The following is a 21,320-nucleotide window of genomic DNA, read 5'->3' on the forward strand; positions in this document are numbered from 1 at the left end:
CGTGGCAGGTTGATACGTACGAGTTACCACGAGTAAGGTAAACTGCACTTCTAGGAATCACAATATTCTTAGCTCCAAAGGCGTCTGTCATACAAGCTACGTGTACCTATTCGTAGTAGCTACATGTACCTAGTACTCAGAAAAAGAAATGGTTGTATGTATGTTAGCGGCCTTTACTTCTCTTGGGATTGTCTGAAATGGGCTTGATATACGCCGGTGCTACATGTACTCTACTCTACTCTACTTACTTTAGTGTATGCACGTACTTGCGACCCCACAAGATCTAACCGAAGTACCTATTTTCAATCAGCTGACGAGGCCACATCGAATAGAGTGATAGTTGATAGTTGATCATTGATCGGTCAAGGTGACGGCCGGAGGTGGTTTAATTGGGCAGTACCATGGTAAAGGCTCCACACCACTCGGCAGGTACCGAGGCACCGAGGCTCACATTAACTTTTGTAAATCGACTTATCAAGTACTGCTACCCCGGAGAGTTTAGTTCTATGGCTGTGTTGATTTGAGTGCAGTTAGCTGGCGGAAGCTTCGAGATGGTCCATGCATGAACGACAGTGATATACACCGCAGGGCACCTCCCAATAGCACTACCGACCTCAAAATACCATCCTATAAAGATCTCAGTAGATACATACGTAATATCTGTAATAGATATACTGACATGTCTACAAGTATCTATCAGAGTTTATTCTCTGGGTTATGTATACATATTCCTACTTATGTACGTACAGAGTGCACGTAATTGCAATATGTCAACTGCACTATAATTCTAACCATTTCACATTTCAAGTTGCTGGTGTGTCTTCAAGTCGCCAAGACACATTGGATGCACATTATTTGCGCTATATAAAGCACCAAGATACTTCACCCAGGAGATCTCTATAAAATCCTAGAGATAGTTATATTTCGTCATTTTTATTTACAATATCAAATCACAACGGGACACTCGCTCCATTCGCCCTCCAAAAGTCACACTTCTCCTTCAACTCTGCAAAGTTCCGAGTCCCAATCGGGGTCGATGAATTCGCCACCGCCCTACTTCCATCACCTAGTAGAAATAGCTTTCCTGTCCCCACCCCCGGATATACCACCGGTGTCAGGGAGTTTCGATTTGGATCTGCAGTTTGCGCAAATGATGCATATCCTCCTGCATAGGCTTGATAGATGTGAGGATATTGCTGCTGTGCTGGCTGAATTGTGTTCCACTAATATTCGTTATGAGCTTAGGAGCAGCCATCGGTTTAGTGTAGGGGAACTTACGAATTGCGTATCACTCGCATGTTTTGCCGTTCCCACGCCAAATTCAACCAGCCACCCCTTCCCGGCTGCCGAAGCGGCCCATAATGCCGGGCAGGCCAACACTGAGTCTCGATATACTGAAGCTGCCCTTAGGCTCGCACCTTCCTCGTCTAGATACAGTTTCTCCAATGCTTCAAACTGGGAGTCTGAAAAGCCAGGTAAATACTCTTTCATCCACTCGCCCCAATTGCTTACGGCTGATGGTACAAAGTTTTCGCCTTCGTGGGTGTTGTATACCATTAGTGCATATTTGTTATTGATACGCTTGGCTGCCGCAGCGACACTGAACCGCTCGGTGATAAGCTCACCATCAATGACTGGCGTCCAGGCGTGCGATAGGGTTTCGCCGTGAATTGTATCGACGGCAAGACTAGCATCTCGCAGGGTTTGCAGAGGAACCTTGCGGAGACAGCCTATTGCCTGGGACCGGATGGCGGAGCAGTTGGTATAGTTGAGGAAGGTGGTGAGAACTTGCTCGATCTGGGGCGCATTGTAGTGATATTGCTTCTGCACAAATGGTGACGACGCAACGGCACTACGGAAAAGCGGTTGAGCTACGGAATGTTAGTTAGACCTAGCTGTATATTCCTAGAAGCATGATATTAGGTGGGCATACAGCTTTTTGCAATTGTCTGGAAAAGTACGGATCCTGCACCAGCGCTCTGACCCCAGAGTGTTACTTTCGAAGGATCGCCGCCGAAGATGTGGATGTACTATGTTCAGCGTCTTGTCAATCTCACTTCTTTCAATGCGATAAAAGGTCATAAAAACCTTCTGCACCCACTGCAATGCCGCTCTCTGATCCAACAATCCCACATTCAGATCCGTCGTTGGATCTTCTTTTACTAGGTCCCCTGCCAGGAATCCAAAAGAGTTTACCCTGTAATTCGGTAAAACGACAATGAAGTCATTCTCACTCGACACATTCAGGGTCGGAAACACAAAGGGAGGCCAGGATATCGAGCCCCCGCCTTGGATGTATCCGCCTCCATATAGCCATACCTACACATGCATCGCTATTAGTTTGATAGGCCAACACCAGTACCGGCTTTCTTGCCGAAGATATGTGGCACTCACCACAACTGGCTTCTTCGCACCCTTGACGAAAGGCCGCCCATATATTTCAAGATACAGACAGTCCTCGCTCCCGTTGACAGTTCGCTGGACACAAAAGTCTTTTGTAACAGTCGCATCGAAGTCGTCTTTGTACCTCAATGGGGGCTGTGGAGCCCGATATCGTAGCTCTCCGACCGGGGGCGCCGCGAAAGGAATTGATTTAAAATACGAAATATCGTAGGTGGCGTTGTAGCCTCCAACAAAAGTCCCATAGTCGAGTACGGCCTTTGGGCTACTCCTACTTTCAATTGGATCGGATTTGCCATCAGAGCGAGGAAACGCCTGGGTGAACGGTAGCGCTAGAAATACCGCAAAAAGGACGACGACGGCGAGTGAGTCGAAGAACCGGGACATCGTGACGGTTGATCAACGGTGGGTCGGATACATCTTTGAGGATCCAGAGTTTTATAATTTGTAAACCAAGATTTTTTATTTTTTTGAGGGCTCGGTATATCGTGATGCCGAGATGCCTACATACAACTTACAGGCAGGGGCAAGGTCAGGGGGGAGCTTACCCCGGATTTTATCCCCAGGTTGAGTTTATTTAGTGCGCTAGCTGGAATGCCCTTAGTATGGTGTCGGTAAGTAAAGCGGTAGTAGATATACTCCATCCCACTATATAGCTACGGGCTTTTGCGAGCTTTGCTTGAGATGGAAACCCCCCTGGTATTTCGACTTTATGCGGCGCACGAAGGGAATTTTGCTCTTGGCTTGACTCGCCTAATTCACCTCCTCTAAACGCCAGATCAACAGTCGTGCGGCATGCGGTTGTTTTCACGGCTAGTTGAAACCTGTAGTCAGCGATTATTAGGCTGTCCGGATTGGGAAGGTTCTTACCGAAAGGCTTGGCAACAAACGCAGGGTCAATGATCAAATGTCAGTTTTTTTGTTGTAGTCAGTAATGTTTATGTAGATAAGAACATTGCCAAAGGGGATAAAAGAAGGGGGTAAGCGAGAAAAACCAATAAGATAATCAGCATCAACAACTAAAGAACGACAGAAAATGGCAGGAAGAATGGGGTCATGCTAAGATCATAAAGCGAGTGAACAATAATTGGATAGAAAATGTTGAATTTTTTTTTCTATGTGTTAATATATACATCTTAATACCATCTTCCATCTCTTCTCATACCTCATCCCAACCCGCACTCAATTCTCATCCTAACCGCAGAGGAATAAGCTTTACCAAAGAGAAAAGAGAAATGAAATCGTTAGGAAAAATTAGAAATAAAGAAAATTTATAACCGAACAAAATTATCTAATGCGCCCCTAACCGGCTTTTTATATCCCGTGCTCCCCCCGCTCATTCCTTATGCCTGAATATAAAGGTCGGTGGTAGGGTTGTATTTGCAGACAACGAACCCAACCTTAGCCGGAAGAGTGGCGGCCCCAGCTACAGCTCCGGCAGCGGCAGCAGCGCCCGCGGTTGAGTCGACGACCTGGCGCTTCTGGTTACCCTGCTGTTTACCGTAGTTCTTGCTGTTCTTCTTGTTCGACTTCGAGGCGCTGTTGTACTTTGTGTTCTTTGGCTGGCTGTTGTTCATCTTTCCCTGGGAGCCGACGTTGTTGATGTTCTTGGGTGTGTTCTGGTCGGAGATGCCGTTCCTGCTGGGCTGCGACATGGTGTTGTCCATGTACTGCCTCTTGTAGAATCCGCCGTAGCCGCCGTAGCCGCCGTAGCCACCATAGCCTCCGAAGCCGTTCCCGATCGCGTTTGTGTTGGTGTTGGCGTTGTTGTTGTTGTTGATGTTCTCGTTGCCGCCGTCATCGTCGTCGCCGCCCTCAGTGCCCTCGGCGCCCTCGAAGCCCTCGACGCCCTCCTCACCACGCTTGTAAAATCCGCCATAGCCACCGTAACCACCGTAACCGTCAAAGCCATTACCGAGGAAGTTGGCGTTGGTGTTGGTGTTGGCGTTGTTGTTGATGTTGACGTTCGAGTTGTCGCCGTCATCGCAGTTGCCCTCATAGCATCCACGGTCCTCGGCGGCACGGATATAACCACCACCAAAGCGGTTTCCGAACCCAAGACCGCCGAGACCGCCGAAGCCGGGTACGAAGCCGCCGAAGCGGGGTACGAAGCCGAAGCCATTGCCGAAGCCATAGCCGTTTCCGGAAAGACCAAAGTTATCGTTGGTGTTGGTGTTGGTATTTGTGTTTGTGTTTAGGTTGACGTTCGAGTTACCGACGCCGTCGAAGTCGTCGCCAAACAGATCACGCTTGAAGAAGCCGTTTCCGAATCTAAAGCCGGGCCTGAATCCTCCAAAGAAGGGGGAGAATCCAAACCCGCCAAATCCGCCAAATCCGTTTCCGAATCCCCCATTGAAGCCAAAGTTGTTGTTGTCATTGTTGTTGAGGTTCTGGTTGATGTTTGTGTTTTCGTTTTCATTGTCATCATCACCACCAAAGTCGCGATCGCGCTTCTGCATTGTGGCAGAGCTCTCGTCGCGCTTGAAGAACCCAAAGCCAAAAGGCGAGAACGCGCCAAACCTTCCGAACCCTCCAAAGCCATCACCACCAAAGTCGGCATTAGTGTTTTGGTTGTTGTTTATGTTCTGGTTGATGTTCTGGTTTTGCTCACGCTTGGTCAGAGCGTCAAGGTCGACGGCGCCCGCTTCGTTGACGACTGGAGGTACGGGGACTGCCACTTGGTTGGTGACGGGAGAGACACTCGGCACACCGGCTGGGATGAGTACCCCAGCGGTGCTGAAGGTGCAGTAACCAATATTGGGGCTAACAACAGCGGGAGCACCGCTAACAGCGGGAGCGCCGACAACAGCTGGAGCACCTGCAGTGGAACTACCGCTCGCACTTGCAGCTGCGGCAGCGTTTGCGTTGTCTAGGTTGCCAGCGGCGCTGCCGGCAGCAGCTGAACTGCTTGTAGCAGCATTATCGTCGACCTGAGGAGCCGGAGCTGCCATGGAAGAGACAGCGAGGAGGAGCACTGGGAGCGCAGAAAGTTTGACAAAGACCATCTACAGGGATGTTATTATCAAATCCTAATATATATATCATGATAAACTTAATAAGACTTACTTTGAGCGAAGGTAATAAGAGGTGATTAAACTCGAAAGCTGTTCAGGTTGCAAGAAGCGATTGAGAAGAGTGTTGATGGGTTGAGATGAGCTTTGATGGTAAGATGGTAAGATGTGATGAAGAGAAGAGAAGATGAATGGGTAGGAATTAGATGTCTTATATACCTTCAAGACCTCAAACAAGAGCAAACTATTCTCTCTAGCTCTGCTTGTCTGCTCCCTCACCGTGCGTATCTTCGTCTCTTTCCCATCTCACCCGTAAAACGCATACCCACTGCCTCTCTCCTCTCATGACTAATGATATCATACCACCACGAAAGGGCTTTCTCGCCGGGAATAAGCGATGAGGGTAGATCTAGAACTCCACATGGCGATATCTTTATGAGTATGTTCTCGAAGGATGAGAAGGAGGAGAAAGCATACTATGATTTCGGGGTGAATCTATTTTTAAAAGAGAAAGCTCCCGGGAACATGCTCTTCTCCACCTGGAACCGACCATTTTGTCTGAGGTCATGATATGTGAAGGCGAAAGGACATTGAGATGCAGTGTGTTCCTAAACATTAACAATGTCTTGGCACTCCAATAATATTTGTTGCTACTATCGCAGCGTTGCCGTTGTCGTCGTCGCCGAGCTCAACGATAGTAATGACGTAAGTAGTAGAGAACCCTCAATATCGCCGACGCCGCCGGTAAGCGCAGCGAAATTGATGTCAGCAAATGTTCACCCGCCACAAGGCCGAGAATTCGGCCTTCTTTCTGAGACGTCGAGTTCCTGTCATAGCATCGGGGTTGGCTGTGGGGCAGCGGCAGTTCGGTAGTCTCTGGCCGATGCCGTTGCCGTATCGTTTTGTTCGTTAAACCGAGAGAATGCTAGCACGGCTCCACAACGTGCAACGCCGTCCCGGTTGGCCCACAAGCTGCACGAAAATGATGTCAACGACCCTCATGTATCCCTGATAACCCTAATCCAACCCCCACCAACCTTATCGGAGAGTTCTCCCCGGTTGGGATACGTTCGATCCCTTCCTGACGTCCCTTGTTCAACTGGTGAGGGTCAGAGGTGTAATCTAAAATTAGAATTGCCCCTTTACTTCTTACCATCTCCCGTTTGCATATCTCTTACTCGGACAACTACGGAGTGATAGACTATGGCATTGTTAAGTGGGGCACCAGGTTGGATTGCAATGCCTAGTTTTTTCGTCCAAGACCTCAATGACCCGTATATCCGTATTTACGCTGGTGTTACGTTGGTTTTGAAAAGATTAGACTCAAAGGTTTATCCAAGCGGAAAACCATTGCACAAACGATTACCAAAACGCCATATCATGAGCAAGAAAAGTAGCCTGTGTATGCCTTCTTGAGAAAGGTCTGAGTCGGACTGGCACGTTGAAATAAGGGCTGTCCCCTAATCCGTCCCACCCGTTCGCGACTTTAGCCCCACGACTAAAGTTAGTGACATCGCTCTCTAAAGCGGTTTAAATACACTTAGAGGATTTCCCGAGTTGCCGAGACTTTGTAGCGAGTAGTAGTAGTCTAAAGGACCTTGAAAGCAGAGTAGTATGCAATTAATGAATTAAACAAAAAAAAAAAAAAAAGCAGAGTAGTGTTCGATCATGAGGTCTCACTCGGGCTCCTCGAGCTGACTTTTAACCCACTTTCTAGGATAAATATTAGCCTTGACAAGCTTCTCCGTATAAGAATTATCTATCACTTCAAATTAAAAGAAGACCAGCACAAGCAACCCAGTTCACTTAGCACCACACACCCCAATATTGTTCCGATATTGCCTAATGAGATAGCAAAGTAGTTAGCGGGGAAATGTTGTAAATTTGATATGTTGCAGGTTTGATCTCATCGATCTGTTAAACTTGTTAGTGTAGTCCCCACAAAGCTCTTGGATCACCGTACAAGATAAACCTAGAGACGTCTGACTCAAAACTTACAATGCCGATCAGTCATCCTAAAACATTTGAGTCACTTGCCAAGACCATTTCGTCTATGCCCCCTCACCCGGTATCTCCTTGAAGAGTTGAGTATCGGCTTCAATATATATCAAGGGTCTGCCTTTTAGTATGCAGCTGGATTCTAAGAAAAAATCTATTTGCCCGTGAGTATCTCTATGTTTCATTTGTTTCATTTTTCCCAGATATAGTTTTCATGAATAGTGTAGATATTACCAGTACATACTGAATTAGTCTCTTGGACGTAACAACAGTTAACTTGAATATGAGAAGGAGCAAACTTACCAAATCGAAGACAGTTCCCTGAGCTAAGCAAAGAGGAAGGCAATATCGAAGACACCTGATTAGTAGAGGTGATCGATGAGCTCTGAAATGACTCAAGAACTTATTCGCAGTGCCTTTTGCAATTTGCTCCTTGAGTCACCATCTCCAGCCAATAAATGACGAGCGGCGAATTCAATCACTAATCCTATATCTCTATTGGCATTGACGCTTGGCAATACATGAGTCAACCCCCCCCCATGTCGGTTCAGCCTTGGCGCTCTCTCTGTCCCCTATATAATCCTCCACAATCCCGCGCCCTTTTATGAAAAACCAGCTCTCTTTGCCAATGGCTTAGATCAAGTGTAGTATCTGTTCTTTTCAGTTTAAAAGCTGAAACCTGTTCTACGGAACGCGGTTTTCAAACCTTTAAACTCGTTTTTGGCCTACAGGGGACCAGGGGCTCTTTGCTCGCATATCCTTTGGTCCCCACTGTGTCGCTGGTATTACACTGTTTCCAGGTGATGCGAATGTTGTGCTTTTCATTGCTTCTCTGGCTGTATGCGAGAGGGTAAAGAAATGCGATTTTTCTATTTCACAGTGCAGAAATTAGCTAGTTGAATGAATAAATATTAATATTTGGAAGAGGCTATTTTGTTGGACGGTGAAAGGATCTATCTGAAGTGATGAAACGTTCGTTCGCAAGAGTGTATAGCCTAGTAGCTATAGATATATCTACTGAGCTCCCCAGAAGGGGCCTAATGTCGCGAAAGAACATAGTTAGCCTAAGCATTAACATACATGAAGGTGATTGGCACAAAAAAAAAAAAAAAAAACCTCAATCGAATCCCGACCCCCCATAACCAGCCAGCCTATCCGCCAACAACGTGAGCAACAGTACTACCTATAATTACCTTCAGTCTACTAATACCCCTATGCACTCAAGAACCGTAGATGGATGTACTCCTGAGCGGTCAACGACAAGGTAGTGGAAGGCAAACATGAAATGAGCAGAAAAAAAGAAATAGAGGCATCAATAACATACCATTAAGTAGAAGAGACTCGATTTGATAGTTGAAGCTGTGATAAGAAAGGTATGGGGGGATGGACGACCTTTATATCTAGAGTGGAAATGGCTACGGTAAGCCGACGTACGTACGCAATGCAATGTATTTAGGGCCCGTTCGGCCACAGTCCAAAACGTCATTTACAAGGGTAAAGACTCGGTTTCAACGAACTTTTTGTTAGGCATTGACCCTTGAAAACTCTGTTTTGCCTTGGGCCCTTACATTATGACCACATATCCTTAACCACATTTAGTGTAGAGAAGAGAACACATACACAAACGGAGTGAGTCTCACTATGACTGGAAGAATATTCCTGGTACTAGAGTTATCTAGTTGTACCACCAGGGAAGACTCTTCCACTTCACTCAAAGTTACCGCCCACAGTTCATGACCGAGTGATAGTGTATGATGCAATCTCAACCACAATAAATTCCAGTAGTGTTTGTATTTTGACTCTGAGCCGACAGAACATGCACTCACATGTATCATGATGTAATTAAATTTCTTCGCTTACGCGTCATTCCTTGACGACCTGGGGAGGCAGTACATGTAGCCTCTAGTAGAGTATTCAAGCCCAAACCTACTATCTGATAGGCCCTACCCCTGGTACAAACTTTATCCGTGAGTACTAGCTAGTTGCGTGTCTATTATTATGATCTGGGTGTTTTAGCTCAGCAATTTCCCAGAGAGTAAAAAGGGTATTGGGCCCAACTGAAATAGGCGGATAGGTGTCTTTCTGTCCAGCCTTCGTCCTCATGATCACTCCATTAGATCGCCACTCCTTAGCAGCCGGGTTCCTATTAGCATCACGCGTATTAATTCACCGCCTCTTGAATTTCAACTGGATAAATGATGTTGATTCCTACAACTCAGCAAAAGATTTAAAGTGACGTTCGCGCTAAGAAAACTGAAGAGGACCATGCATTCCGTTTAAGCCGATAAAGTTATCCCGTGTGTGATATAAGACACAAGACTTTAAGAGGCGCACTGAAACACGGGCAAAAACCAGATGCTGATATTTTTTCCACGTACCAGGGTTAGGGTTGCGAAAATGCCTCTATCTGGTGATAAGTACCGCAACAAAAAGTATGATGTTACTTTTTTTCTTCTGGAACACCCTGCGCTGCACGTAACGGAGCCTCTAAATATGCAAAGAAAGGGGTAGAATCGGAAAGAGCAGCCAGACTTGGCCAATGGCGGATGAGATGAGATCGAGTGATGTCTCCTGAGGTTCGGAGAATATAGGCGTCCAGGTCCTAGATTCAGATTTGCAGAACCGGGTTAGCTGTCGACTAGTCAGATCTATAGGTAACTACACACTTCTCTTTCTTTCAGTCCCATGTAGTATCGTGACGCTTATTTGAGCAGCGCGCTCTCGGAGTTGCCAAGTGGGGACGGGATAAGGACCACAACGCCGATGAAACAGCAAAACCACATTCGCACCCGTGCCACTGTTGCACGCTATCTCGAGTCAAATATGCATGTAAATGTCACCTGCTCGCGTAGATGCATTGTCGATACTTTAATCTTGATGAGTAAACACCTAAATCGCTTGAACCGCGGTCCGGGGACGTCTGGACCTTTACGCATTTTTAGAGGGGGTATGTTCTTGGAAAATAAAAATGTCGAGACATTTCGATCAACCAAATCCTATTTCTCTAGAGGCTAGAGGTATCCCTCGAACTGACTGGCCAGCCGTACCTTTGTTGCAGCTATGATGTATAGTTATTGCGGTCGAGTGAGTAAGTGTGATTGGCAACGCGTGAGCCCTTGGTAAATCAGTAATTGTCAACACGACGACAACAAGAACAGGATCTTCTCTAACTGTGTATGCTATGTCAGTCGGGAGCTGAGATTAAGCCCTCTCGTACGAACAGCGTAGGTATCTCCGAGATGCCTTTCGTCCGCCAAACTAATATACAGCTACAGCTACACTACACATTCTTTAATAATTTGAGATGCAAGACGTATATGAACCTACACCGTGTAACATTTCTGCCAGCATTGTAGAGCATGTATCTCAAACAATAGAAATATCATCTTCCTATTCTGACATGCCGAAAACCAAAGCCGTGGCAGTAAGTTCGTTTCATGATGTACCATTAGCCGGATGCCAAGACCCCGCCTATTGATCCCCACCGCCGCACTCCGACTCCGGTACCATATCAACAACCGGAAAATCCTTTCACCGCCCAACAACCTCTACACTACCATCTCAAGCTCTTTTCCAAGACCACTCGGCGCAAACAAGCTTCAAGCTTGAGGATAGTAACAAAAAGCAAAAAAACAAACACGAACACAACAAACACCACAGTGCAGTACCAAGGCGCTTGGTATTTAAAGCTCACGATTCGCTCTTCAGTAGCATCGGCAACCAGGTCAGATAGGAGAGACGCTCTTGTCTGATCACTGAATTCCAGAGATCTCGGAGTTGCAAAGTGGGGACCACTTGCATTGCCCCCCTACCAAAACTAACGCACGCCGCGCCGGACCCTCGGGAGAGACTAAGGCAACTTAAGTCTAAAATATATGTATTTGTTTAAGCACAGTAAATGCCTACTGTTCGCTGCACACACGGTCCCGAGTTCCGATATTTGTTCCTATTTCAGTATTCAACATTCTTGTTCGGGACTCTGCCTTCATTTGAAGCTTATTCCAGAGATATCCACGAACGGGAATATATGTATCGATGAGAATATCTATTCTCCCTCGTCTCCTATTGGTCACATTGGGAATAAATGAAAATGACCAATCTCAAGATCACGTATGGGGCTCGTGAGCGATTGCCACTGCCTATAGCTGCGGGCTTTTCTCTCTTGCTCTCTTTCCTTCCCTGCATGTGTGAGCGAATGGTGTGAAGTATATATACCGGGCTTTCGTCCCTCACATCTCGTGGAAATATCCTTATTCTCCATAGCATTTTATAGTACCTTACTACTTGCCATAAATCTCTTATTTGGTTTCAACACTACCCCTGGTAATCATTATACCAAACACGCCCTCAACAATGGCGGAATCCTCATTACCCTCGACGTCTTCGTCGATTTCAGATCATGAAGCAATCAAAATGTACCTTTCTAACCATCCATACCATATAACAATGTAAACAATATTAACACCGTTCTAGAGCCCCCGAGCCGCCTATGGATCTAACGCTGCCTTACCGTACTCTGACCGCCACGGCGGACATGACTGAGTACACCACTGAGACTGTAGAGGGACTTGTCCTCAAGAAAACCTTCTCCCGTAAATCAGGCGCTCTCGAAACCCACAAACTTGTTACTTTCACCATTAACGACCCCGAGAACCCTAAGAACTGGAGCAAAGCCTTTAAATGGTACTGCACGATGATTATCGCGTTAGTTTGCTTTATGGTGGCATTTGCATCCAGCGTTGTCACTGCCGACATCCATGGCGTCATGGAAGACCTGAATGCTAGTGAAGAGGTTGCCCTGCTGAGCATCACATTGTTTGTTGTCGGCTTTGGAATCGGGCCAATGGTGTTTGCACCCCTCAGTGAGGTGCTGGGGAGGAAGATTATCTATACGACGACTTTGGGTGTTGCGGTACTGTTTATTATCCCGGGAGCCGTAGCAAAGAATATTGAGACGTTACTGGTCGCAAGAATGATTGATGGGATTGCTTTCAGTGCGCCAATGACCCTTGTGGGTGGAAGTTTGGCGGACTTGTGGAGGACGGAGGAAAGAGGAATTCCAATGGCGGCGTTTAGTGCCGCGCCGTTCTTAGGACCTGCCATTGGTATGTTGTTTCTTCATAAACGCCTAGTTGGACGACCGATACTGACCATTTTTCTATAGGCCCCCTGGTTGGTGGATTTCTATCTGAACGCGGTGGCTGGCGTTGGCTTTACTGGATCCAACTGATCCTTTCTGCCGTCATCTACCTACTCATGGTCTTTACGGTCCCAGAAACCTACGCACCCGCCCTCCTTCTGGCCCGCGCCCGTAAGACCCGCGCCACTACCGGTGACCCCAGTTTCGTCACAGAACAAGAACTCGACACTCGTAGCTTTCTCGAGATTCTCACACTCTTCTTAGTCCGCCCATTCCAGCTACTCTTCGGCGAACTCATTGTCTTCTTGATCTCTGTGTATATGAGCGTTCTCTACGGGCTGCTGTACATGTTCTTCGTCGCCTTCCCAATCGTGTACCAGGAGGGAAAAGGCTACAGTGCTGGTATCACGGGGTTGATGTTCATCCCTCTTGCCATCGGTGTAGTGGCATCGGCATGCTGTGCGCCCTGGGTCAATAAGAGCTATTTGAAACGTGCGGAGAAGTTTGGTGGGAACCCGCCGCCGGAAGTGAGGTTGATTCCGATGATGTATAGTTGCTGGTGTATTCCAGTGGGGTTGTTTATTTTTGCATGGACAAGCTATCCCCGCTTGTCATGGGTTGGGCCGGCGTTGGGCGGATTTCCTATTGGGTTTGGGTTTATCTTTTTGTATAATTCGGCCAACAACTATCTTGGTTAGTAGTATCCCCTTCCGCTATCTCAACGGTACTTTCGATTTACTGACTTAAAACGACTAGTCGACTCGTATCAACACCAGGCCGCATCCGCTCTTGCGGCAAAGACATTCCTCAGGTCGTTCTGGGGTGCTGCGACGGTCTTATTTACGACGCAGATGTATCATCGCCTGGGTGATCAGTGGGCATCATCACTGCTGGCGTTCCTCGCATTGGGTTGCTGTGCAATCCCGTATTTATTCTATTACAAGGGTGCAGCGATTAGGAGGGGTGCCAAATACGCGTATTCGCCGAGCATGGATGAGAAGGTGGGGGACATTGAGAATAGAGGTTAAGGTAACAGTTGGTAGGAGAGATGGCGAGGTGATGTGAAGTTGTAGATGGCAAAAAGTTCAGCGCGATTTTCTTTAAGATGTATAGCTTCTCTATTTCATTTTTATTCCATTTTCTTTTGTTTATATGATACCATAAATTAGATTTCTTATTATGTAATTACTTAATAGATATGAAGGAGTAATTATGCTTTATGAAGCGTATGATGCATGTAGATTATTTGAATATCCTGTCAGAGAATCCGAATATCGATGATAATATTTTGATTAGATCCGGCCAATCGCAAGGAAAGCATCCCAGGTAACAGACGCCATTGCGCACGATGCTGTGAACAGAGGATGCAAATCACCGCAAACTCTAGCTCTACACTTACTCTTCGGTAGCTTAAATGGATTAAGGAGTGAAGAAAAGATTGGAACTCATCTTATAATACCACTGGGTCTTTTGCGTAAGACTTGAAATATTTTGTAAGACTGGTATTCTCATTATAATTAATTTTTGATGGATACATTGTATTTAAGATATATCAGAAACAGGAGCACATACATGGAAGTATATCGTCAGGCGATGACTTTTGGGAGTTAATTAGCCGAGTCCGGTCAAATTCTGGCAGGAATTGGCCATCCGGACAGAAGATCAGTGACTATTTCTCAAATCTCAGGAAGCATTGGTCAATAGGCAATATTTGGCTTGTTGGCCAATGTGATATACTCATGACTGGGACGGAACATATACACATACATGTATGCAAGACTTCTAGGTGTCTCTTTATTACCATCTATATAAAGTACTGAAGCCACTAATTGTACACCCCACCAGCTACAATCTATACAAGTTGACAACCGATTGTATCGAGACCAATCGAATCAATTAATAATCGGACTGACTGGATCTGAGTTTCATACAGTTATGCATGAAAGACCAGTCTCTGACCATGAACTGCCTTCGCTTAGGAATTATCCTAGGGTGGTACGGACAAACGGGGAGCCCGAGGCCTCGTCCACGAGCACTTGGTACTTGGTGCTATACTTGATATAGGGTCTCACTACAACGATGTACTACTTGGTACCGTTTATCAGGCTACTCAACTGCTGATCATATACATTGAGCTTGCGGGTCTTGGCTACTACCATCGAATATCTTCATTTGAATGTTTCACTAAACGAACCAATTATCAATCAACCTACATCTTTCGTGAGTGTAGCTACTCACACTAGCTTCTACGTAGGCTAGTAACAACTTATCTATACAACAACAACGTATGTAGCAATAAACAACCTCAATAATAATATAATGTTTTACCCAAATCCAGTCTTTATTTATTATCTATATAGATCCTATCCTACTCCAATTTAATAAGCAACAAATTAACCTACCATTATAACTTATACTAATTAACATGAGCTCCTTTCGCTCTTCTAGATTGTCTCCCCTTCCCCCTTTCCCAATACGCCTACTCCTCTGCTTACAACACTAGTGCCAATCTCTAACATTCCTCGAACCCTCTCCAATCCAACTTCTAACCGTGCGGCCGCGACTCTTACCATCTCCACGTCCAGAACCGAACCAGCACTTCGCGCCAAGGTTCCAGATTTCGATACGATCCCAAAAGCGGGGATGATGTCTTTTGTCGCATCGATGATCTTCTCGACATGGTGCAAGCTACTGGTGAGACCTGCCAGGATATTTTGGCAGGTCTTTGTGATGGGAGACTGCGTCTTCTCAAGGCTATTTTATTTGACGTTAGCAGGGCACAGATTATGAGTGGTGGAGAACAAACGTCGTCTCGAACTGCTTTGCTGCGGCTTTCATGTCCGTACCCGCCTTTGCACCAATAATTCCGTCATCCACCATCTTCTCCATAACACCCCTCACAGCCCTCTCTAACACCCTATCTCGCTCCGCAAGTACCATCTGCACGACCTCGTGACGTCTCTCGATCTCTACCCGCAGAGATAGTAGGCCCCTCAGCAACCTCTCAAGGACCCATACCCACACACCCACAGCACACCCGCCCCCCACTTCGCCACCTCCGACGAGTTCAAAGTAATGGTACATATTAGTTAGCCTTGTGACGCCCTCTTCAAGCTTGCTCCACATTTTTGCAAACACGGCTGAGAAGGCAGACTCAAATGTCGTGTTCATTGATTTAACTTTTGCAAATGTCTCCTTCTGGTGGAACGTTGTTTTCGTCTTGGCCATATCGCGGGAGGAACCTAGGGTGGTTGTGTGTAAGGCGGTGAGTGTTGAGCCAAGAGTATGATTGGCATTCAGACGGGATGGTGAAATAGCAGTGGTGCACCATTGTCGTGTCGATGGTTCGTTATAGATGCGTGTTAGTTCGGCAGTGAATGTATCAGAACTCCCAGTTCCCAATGCAAGGGCGGTTTTGTTGGTTGGTAACGAATTCGTTCGGGAGTGTGAGTGTGAGTGTGAAGTGGTGCTATAGGTGAGCTTCCTGCTAGGAAATGAGCGGGGTGTTGATGGTGGAGAGGGACGAGGGAGGAGGGTAGACGTTTTATTTGTGGGGAGAGAATGGGTACGGGCATGGAGTGGCCGCATTGACGCTGTAGGGTCCGTCTTGTGTCTTGGTGGTGGTGGTGGCCTTGATCCCCGCGATGGAGGCGGTCCCATGGCCGAAGAGGTCTTTAAGGGTGATGCGGACTTTACCCGTGGGGAGGACTTCATCGGCGAGCTTGAGATATAAGATGGCTGAGATCGTGGTAGAGGGGCTGAAGTTACAGTAGCTAACTGTTTCCTAGCACTCCTTTTAACTTCACTTGTGCCATTGGATATACTCGGAATAAGCAATTGGTCCACCGAATCCGGTTCCACTGCAGGAGAAGTTGTCCGTGACGATACATCCGAAGAAGCACTAGTAAGATACCTCTGCAGGATAGAGCTATCTTGGTACTTCGCCGATGCCGCTGTGGCCTCACATATCTCTTCTGCAAGTCGTTGTTCAATTTCTTTTGCTGTGGTCTCAATCATATTCGCAGTATCCTTTATTGCCGCAGGTTCAATGCTACCCGACCAAATCAGCTCCACCACCTCCACCAAAGGGCGAAACGAACTCACTCATTGGTCAGAACTAATGAAACTTTCAATGTAATCTTGTGTGCCTCCAGCTGCACCCTCAACGCTACGACTTCTTCGCCCTCGAATATCCTATTCCAGCACCTCCACTTTTTACACCACGTCTCATCGCTCTTACCCACACCGTACGCATTCACCAGCATCCGCAGCTGCACGAACTTGTCCATACAGCTCGCCAACACGTTTCGAAACTCAACCCCACCAAGCTCGGCATTGCCTCGGGTATGTGCAGCTTTAAGCTGCAGTAGAATGCTGCAGAGTTCGGATAGCTCGTGCAAGAGCGCAGCGATCTCGTTGGGAGAGTCGGGGGTAGAGGTAGTGAGGAACTCGGTGAGCTGGTGCGAGATTCGGGTACCGACAGTGATGAGACTGGAGAGTGAGGACTCGAGGGATAGTGGGTCGGTCATTTTGTTTTACTGCCCGCCTGCCTTGTACGCCTACCTGTGAATGGGAAGGGATGGGTATATTGCAGGAGAAGTGAGGGCTTGATGGGTTATCATCACAGGGGTGAGACATTTGGCTGCTGGGGCAACGGAACTAGCCACCCCAGTTCGTCTGCGCTGGAGTGCGCTGATTCGTGGAGACATTGGGACGTTGATGCACGAGCGCAGTGAGAGTTTTAATCGAGCTGTCTGGAGATGTCTGGAAATCGTGTAGCTTTGGGATCTAGAATTGGAACGAGTGACGTTCTGTGAGATTCTAACAAGCTATCCCTAGCTAATATCATGGGTCACATATGTTTCAGGGGCTTATCCGTCCTCGGTAAACAATTAACATCCCTGCATACCGAAGAATCCACGTTTGTGACGAGGGTATGATACTATCAAATATGCTACCATCGAGAACCTGGTATTATATCTCCTCCGATATTAATGCTTAATTTGACTCAAGCAACGCTAGAACGCCGCCTATATATGATCAAGCAGTTACAAGCCATACTATACCTCCTGTGCCATAGTGGCCAATTCGGCCAGATACTACAATACCAAGAGAGGCTATGGATTCACTACATTATTCCCGTTAATGCGCTAGTAATGCAGTAAGAATACAACATTGCTACGGTATTCGTTTCGTAATGCCGGTTTAATTCCATATTATTCACTGAATCCCGTAGTCATACTGTACTGATTTCACCCCGTTCTTTTCGTACTGTATGTAGATAAAAGAAGTCAGTCTTCACATTACAAAATATCTTGTGATGTACTGGAAACCCCTCTTTTACACCGGTCTCCGCCTAATCCCAGGAACGCCCTAGGAATGTGCATACAATCATGTAAAATTTGACTCCATTCTCGGACTTAATAGTGCTTGGTCTATCATCAAGCTTGGAGTGGTGGAGTCCAGTAAATGAGACACATTCACATGCTATCACTCGGATTGATACTATAGCCACAATACGAAATCTGGAGTGCAAGCTACACATGTTCAAATTTATGAGATAACATGCGCCGGCTAGCAGTACATTCATTTGTATAAGATCAACAGGCTTTGCCAAATTGGCTTTATTAACGAGTGGCCACAGTAGATCACTTGTATTTAATTGCTTCTTAAACCACATGAGCTTGCAAGAGAGGAGAGAACCAAACATTTCCATTCAGGCCAATTCATAGTTTGAGACGATCAAACTAATTCACGGGATCAGATTTGTGTGGCGGGTTAGAATCTAGAGGTGGGTTAATCTGAGACGACACTGCATTGATTAGTTGCTCACTGCCATCTCCCATCTCCTTTTTGAGCGTTTCGATCTGTCTCTTGATGACGGTTTCAAACGACTCCTCGTCTCCCTCATCTCCATCTTCCCCACCATAACCTTCTCTTGCCGCAATTATCAACAACGAGCTAACGAATGCTTCCTTCAAGTATGCAAAACTGAAGTCCTCTGTCCACTCGGCAATCTTGTCGACTAGACTATCCGGGAAATCGATTTTGTCACTTCCCTCTAATTTGTGCCTATACAATTTTTTAGTTTGCGTATCGCGAGAGCGAATGTCGTTTGAGACTATTGCTTACTTCCAATATTTGCAGTACGCCTTTCTCTCGTCCATTGATGGGAGTGGAAAGAAGTATTTTCTATCGAATCGCGAAGGGCGGCTTACAATACCCGGGTCCAGGAGATCCACTACAATAATGCCACATCAGCACTGTTTACAGCCCAAAATTTCAGAACACATATTCTTACAGTGATTGGTAGTCGCGAGGACCAATATCCCATCATTCTCTTCCAGCCCATCAACCTCATTCAGAAAGTAGGATCGATTATCTTTCGTGATCAAGCTGTCAATATCCTCCAAGATCAGCAAGCATGGAGCCATTGCCCTGGCTTTTTCAAATATCATCTTGATACCGGTCTCGTCGCCATTGTAGGTGTGGAATGATTTAACGTAAAGCGTGGGATGCTCAAGATTCTTCATCAATGCCTTGATGGAGATGGTTTTCCCGTTTCCGGGAGGTCCATGAAAGATCAAACCACGCTATTCCGTCCAAATATTAGCTTACTTGCACAAAATCATGGACACGGTATTACAGCACGAGCCTTCCACGGTACGCCGAGATTTTCATATGTGTCTCGCCCAGCAAAGAAGCTGCCAACATCATTGATGATCTCCTTCTTCATCTTCTCGTCCAAAATGACATCTTTCCACTTTGCCTTCTGGATTGCCTGCCAGAGCTTATGGTCCTTCATCCAGAAACTCTGGAAGATCAATATCTCATCGTGCAGTTCCACCGCCCAGCTACAGGCTTCAAGAATCAACTCCTGCACTGCAGCTTTGGAATCCAGATCATGCAGGAAGTAATTTGCAGCCTTCTGTTGGTAAGATTCCACGTAAGATGCGTAATAATGTATGAACTTGTGCCCGGACTTTGTGCACACATCAAAGCAGCCAAAATCCAAGCTAACTTGCATAGCCCCAGGCCCATCCGAGCGATGCTCAGAGGGTGCGAAAACCGACTGCGTCAGGAAGGGGATATCCTTGGGTTTCAAGTCCACTTTTCCGAGGGCAGCATAGGTGAGAATGTCGCAGTTGCGGTCGGCGCATACTGTCATGGCGAGGTGGGGATGGTGCTTCTTGATTGTCTCACGGAGGACCATGTCACAGTCTGTGGCAAGGCCCGTATGGTGCTGGAGGAACGTGCTTACGGGGGAACGAGGGTGATACGGGAAGTCCTTCGATACGAAGAGGAAGTCATCGCTGGGCTTCCCGCCGGTTGGGGTCAATGGAGAGGGCTGTGGTGGCTGGTCATCGGGGACGAATTGAGGGGCAATGATAGAGGAGATTGTTTGGCAGGGTCCATGCGGCTTTCGGCCGGCGGACACCGGTGCCATCATGCTCATGAGTAGATCTATGGTGGCGGTAGTTAAAGAGCTGGTGTAGGTGAAGTGAAGAAATATGTGAATCGAGAGGTTGGAAGGTAGCGAATGGAGATACGAAAGGAGATGCGGAGGAGGAGAGGAACAGATTAACGAGGCTATATAAAGAATACCCCTCCCCACCTATATGAATAGAGTTCAATTAACAACACCTTCTGACATGCACAGGCCACTCCTCTCGGTTGAGTCACATATCGTTGAAACTCCCCCCGGCCCCTACTGCATCGATCACTCGCTGTCCAGTGGCCTTCAGGCTGCGGCGCAGGTCAGTTTCAAGGGCTCTAACAAGTTAAAATCATAAACACGCCATTGCAGATATATGTCATTTCTACTATCATTTGATGCACGGGTGATAAGCTTGAGTGTATCCGTGGAGTACGCGTGTAGATCTACAGAAAACAAGGTATATACGTACAAGCTCTGTGCTTTTCTCCATCAAGGTGTTTCTTGGATGAGCATTGAGCTAAAAAGAAATGCATTGAATGTTATATAACAATTGCTTCTCGATCGATCGATGTTACTGGATGCCTTGGAGGCGAATACGTCCACTGCATAAACTGACAGTTTCTCGGCGTGGATAGGCAATGTGGAGAGACACTGGCAATGTGCTTAGTCGTTGGGATAGACCTCTAGAGTACCTACTTCCATAGAAACAATGTACCCGGTATATTACTGAACTAGATGTACCTATATACACCAGTGCTCTGCTTTCGTTCGCTTGTCGACGTTTGGGATCAAGGGAAATACATCATAGATGTATGTACGTACATACATAACCAACCTTCTTTTGCTGGTTGTGGGACGTTTAAAGCGATGCAGCTGCCTGGGTGTAAGAACTCGCAGCACATGAGCAGGTATCAAGTACATACATGTACTCTAGAGTAGAGTACATGTATTTAACTCTGTGTAACTTGTAAGTACCCGAAAAGCAACCGAGCCCGGTAGATCTGAAACGTCACCAGACGTACGTATGACTCGTATTCGAAAAAATAAGGCCTCGAATGAGCTAGGATATTGATTGGATGTCCACCGACGACTTAATCTTATCAGATCTTCGGAATCAGGGATATCTTGGCACGGTCCAACCCTTGTCCTTGTACCGGGTTATCCTTAGATTCCCGCACGCGGAATTCCATGGCACGGTGACCGCTGAGCGTTTCATAGTCGATCACTCGTAACAATCCCTTGGCGTAACGATCTCTTGGCGCCAAGACATAACGGTTTCAAAAACTGCAGGTTCTAGTCGCTCCTATCATAGTAGCCAGGCAGTTCTCAAAAC

At 46.7% G+C, this 21,320-nt stretch overlaps 6 protein-coding genes across 6 annotated transcripts; 1 reads left to right on the forward strand and 5 right to left on the reverse strand.

The window, feature by feature from the left end:
- Positions 1-950: 950 nt before the first annotated feature.
- Positions 951-2,787, reverse strand: LAJ45_05070 (uncharacterized protein; the record flags this gene model as incomplete). The annotated part of the gene is made up of 5 exons (XM_046114643.1): positions 951-1,223; positions 1,279-1,871; positions 1,934-2,030; positions 2,089-2,319; positions 2,395-2,787. 5 exons carry the CDS (start codon positions 2,785-2,787, stop codon positions 951-953), a joined length of 1,587 nt encoding a protein of 528 aa, XP_045972192.1.
- A 956-nt stretch (positions 2,788-3,743) lies between these two features.
- Positions 3,744-5,757, reverse strand: LAJ45_05071 (uncharacterized protein; the record flags this gene model as incomplete). The annotated part of the gene is made up of 3 exons (XM_046114644.1): positions 3,744-5,405; positions 5,467-5,504; positions 5,691-5,757. 3 exons carry the CDS (start codon positions 5,755-5,757, stop codon positions 3,744-3,746), a joined length of 1,767 nt encoding a protein of 588 aa, XP_045972193.1.
- Positions 5,758-8,042: 2,285 nt separating this feature from the next.
- LAJ45_05072 (uncharacterized protein) lies at positions 8,043-9,512 on the reverse strand (the record flags this gene model as incomplete). The annotated part of the gene is made up of 5 exons (XM_046114645.1): positions 8,043-8,060; positions 8,116-8,278; positions 9,030-9,114; positions 9,385-9,412; positions 9,468-9,512. 5 exons carry the CDS (start codon positions 9,510-9,512, stop codon positions 8,043-8,045), a joined length of 339 nt encoding a protein of 112 aa, XP_045972194.1.
- A 2,250-nt stretch (positions 9,513-11,762) lies between these two features.
- On the forward strand, positions 11,763-13,577 carry LAJ45_05073 (uncharacterized protein; the record flags this gene model as incomplete). Its single annotated transcript, XM_046114646.1, has 4 exons — positions 11,763-11,824; positions 11,883-12,514; positions 12,574-13,242; positions 13,306-13,577. 4 exons carry the CDS (start codon positions 11,763-11,765, stop codon positions 13,575-13,577), a joined length of 1,635 nt encoding a protein of 544 aa, XP_045972195.1.
- A 1,416-nt stretch (positions 13,578-14,993) lies between these two features.
- LAJ45_05074 (uncharacterized protein) lies at positions 14,994-17,078 on the reverse strand (the record flags this gene model as incomplete). Its single annotated transcript, XM_046114647.1, has 4 exons — positions 14,994-15,303; positions 15,356-16,033; positions 16,091-16,600; positions 16,654-17,078. The coding sequence occupies 4 exons, from the start codon at positions 17,076-17,078 to the stop codon at positions 14,994-14,996; spliced, it is 1,923 nt and encodes a 640-aa protein (XP_045972196.1).
- A 1,218-nt stretch (positions 17,079-18,296) lies between these two features.
- On the reverse strand, positions 18,297-19,996 carry LAJ45_05075 (uncharacterized protein; the record flags this gene model as incomplete). The annotated part of the gene is made up of 4 exons (XM_046114648.1): positions 18,297-18,621; positions 18,682-18,790; positions 18,851-19,142; positions 19,205-19,996. 4 exons carry the CDS (start codon positions 19,994-19,996, stop codon positions 18,297-18,299), a joined length of 1,518 nt encoding a protein of 505 aa, XP_045972197.1.
- Positions 19,997-21,320: the final 1,324 nt, after the last annotated feature.

This window comes from Morchella importuna, assembly GCF_003444635.1.
Source record: "Morchella importuna strain M04M26 chromosome Unknown Morimp01GS013, whole genome shotgun sequence".
Lineage (NCBI taxonomy): Eukaryota > Fungi > Ascomycota > Pezizomycetes > Pezizales > Morchellaceae > Morchella > Morchella importuna.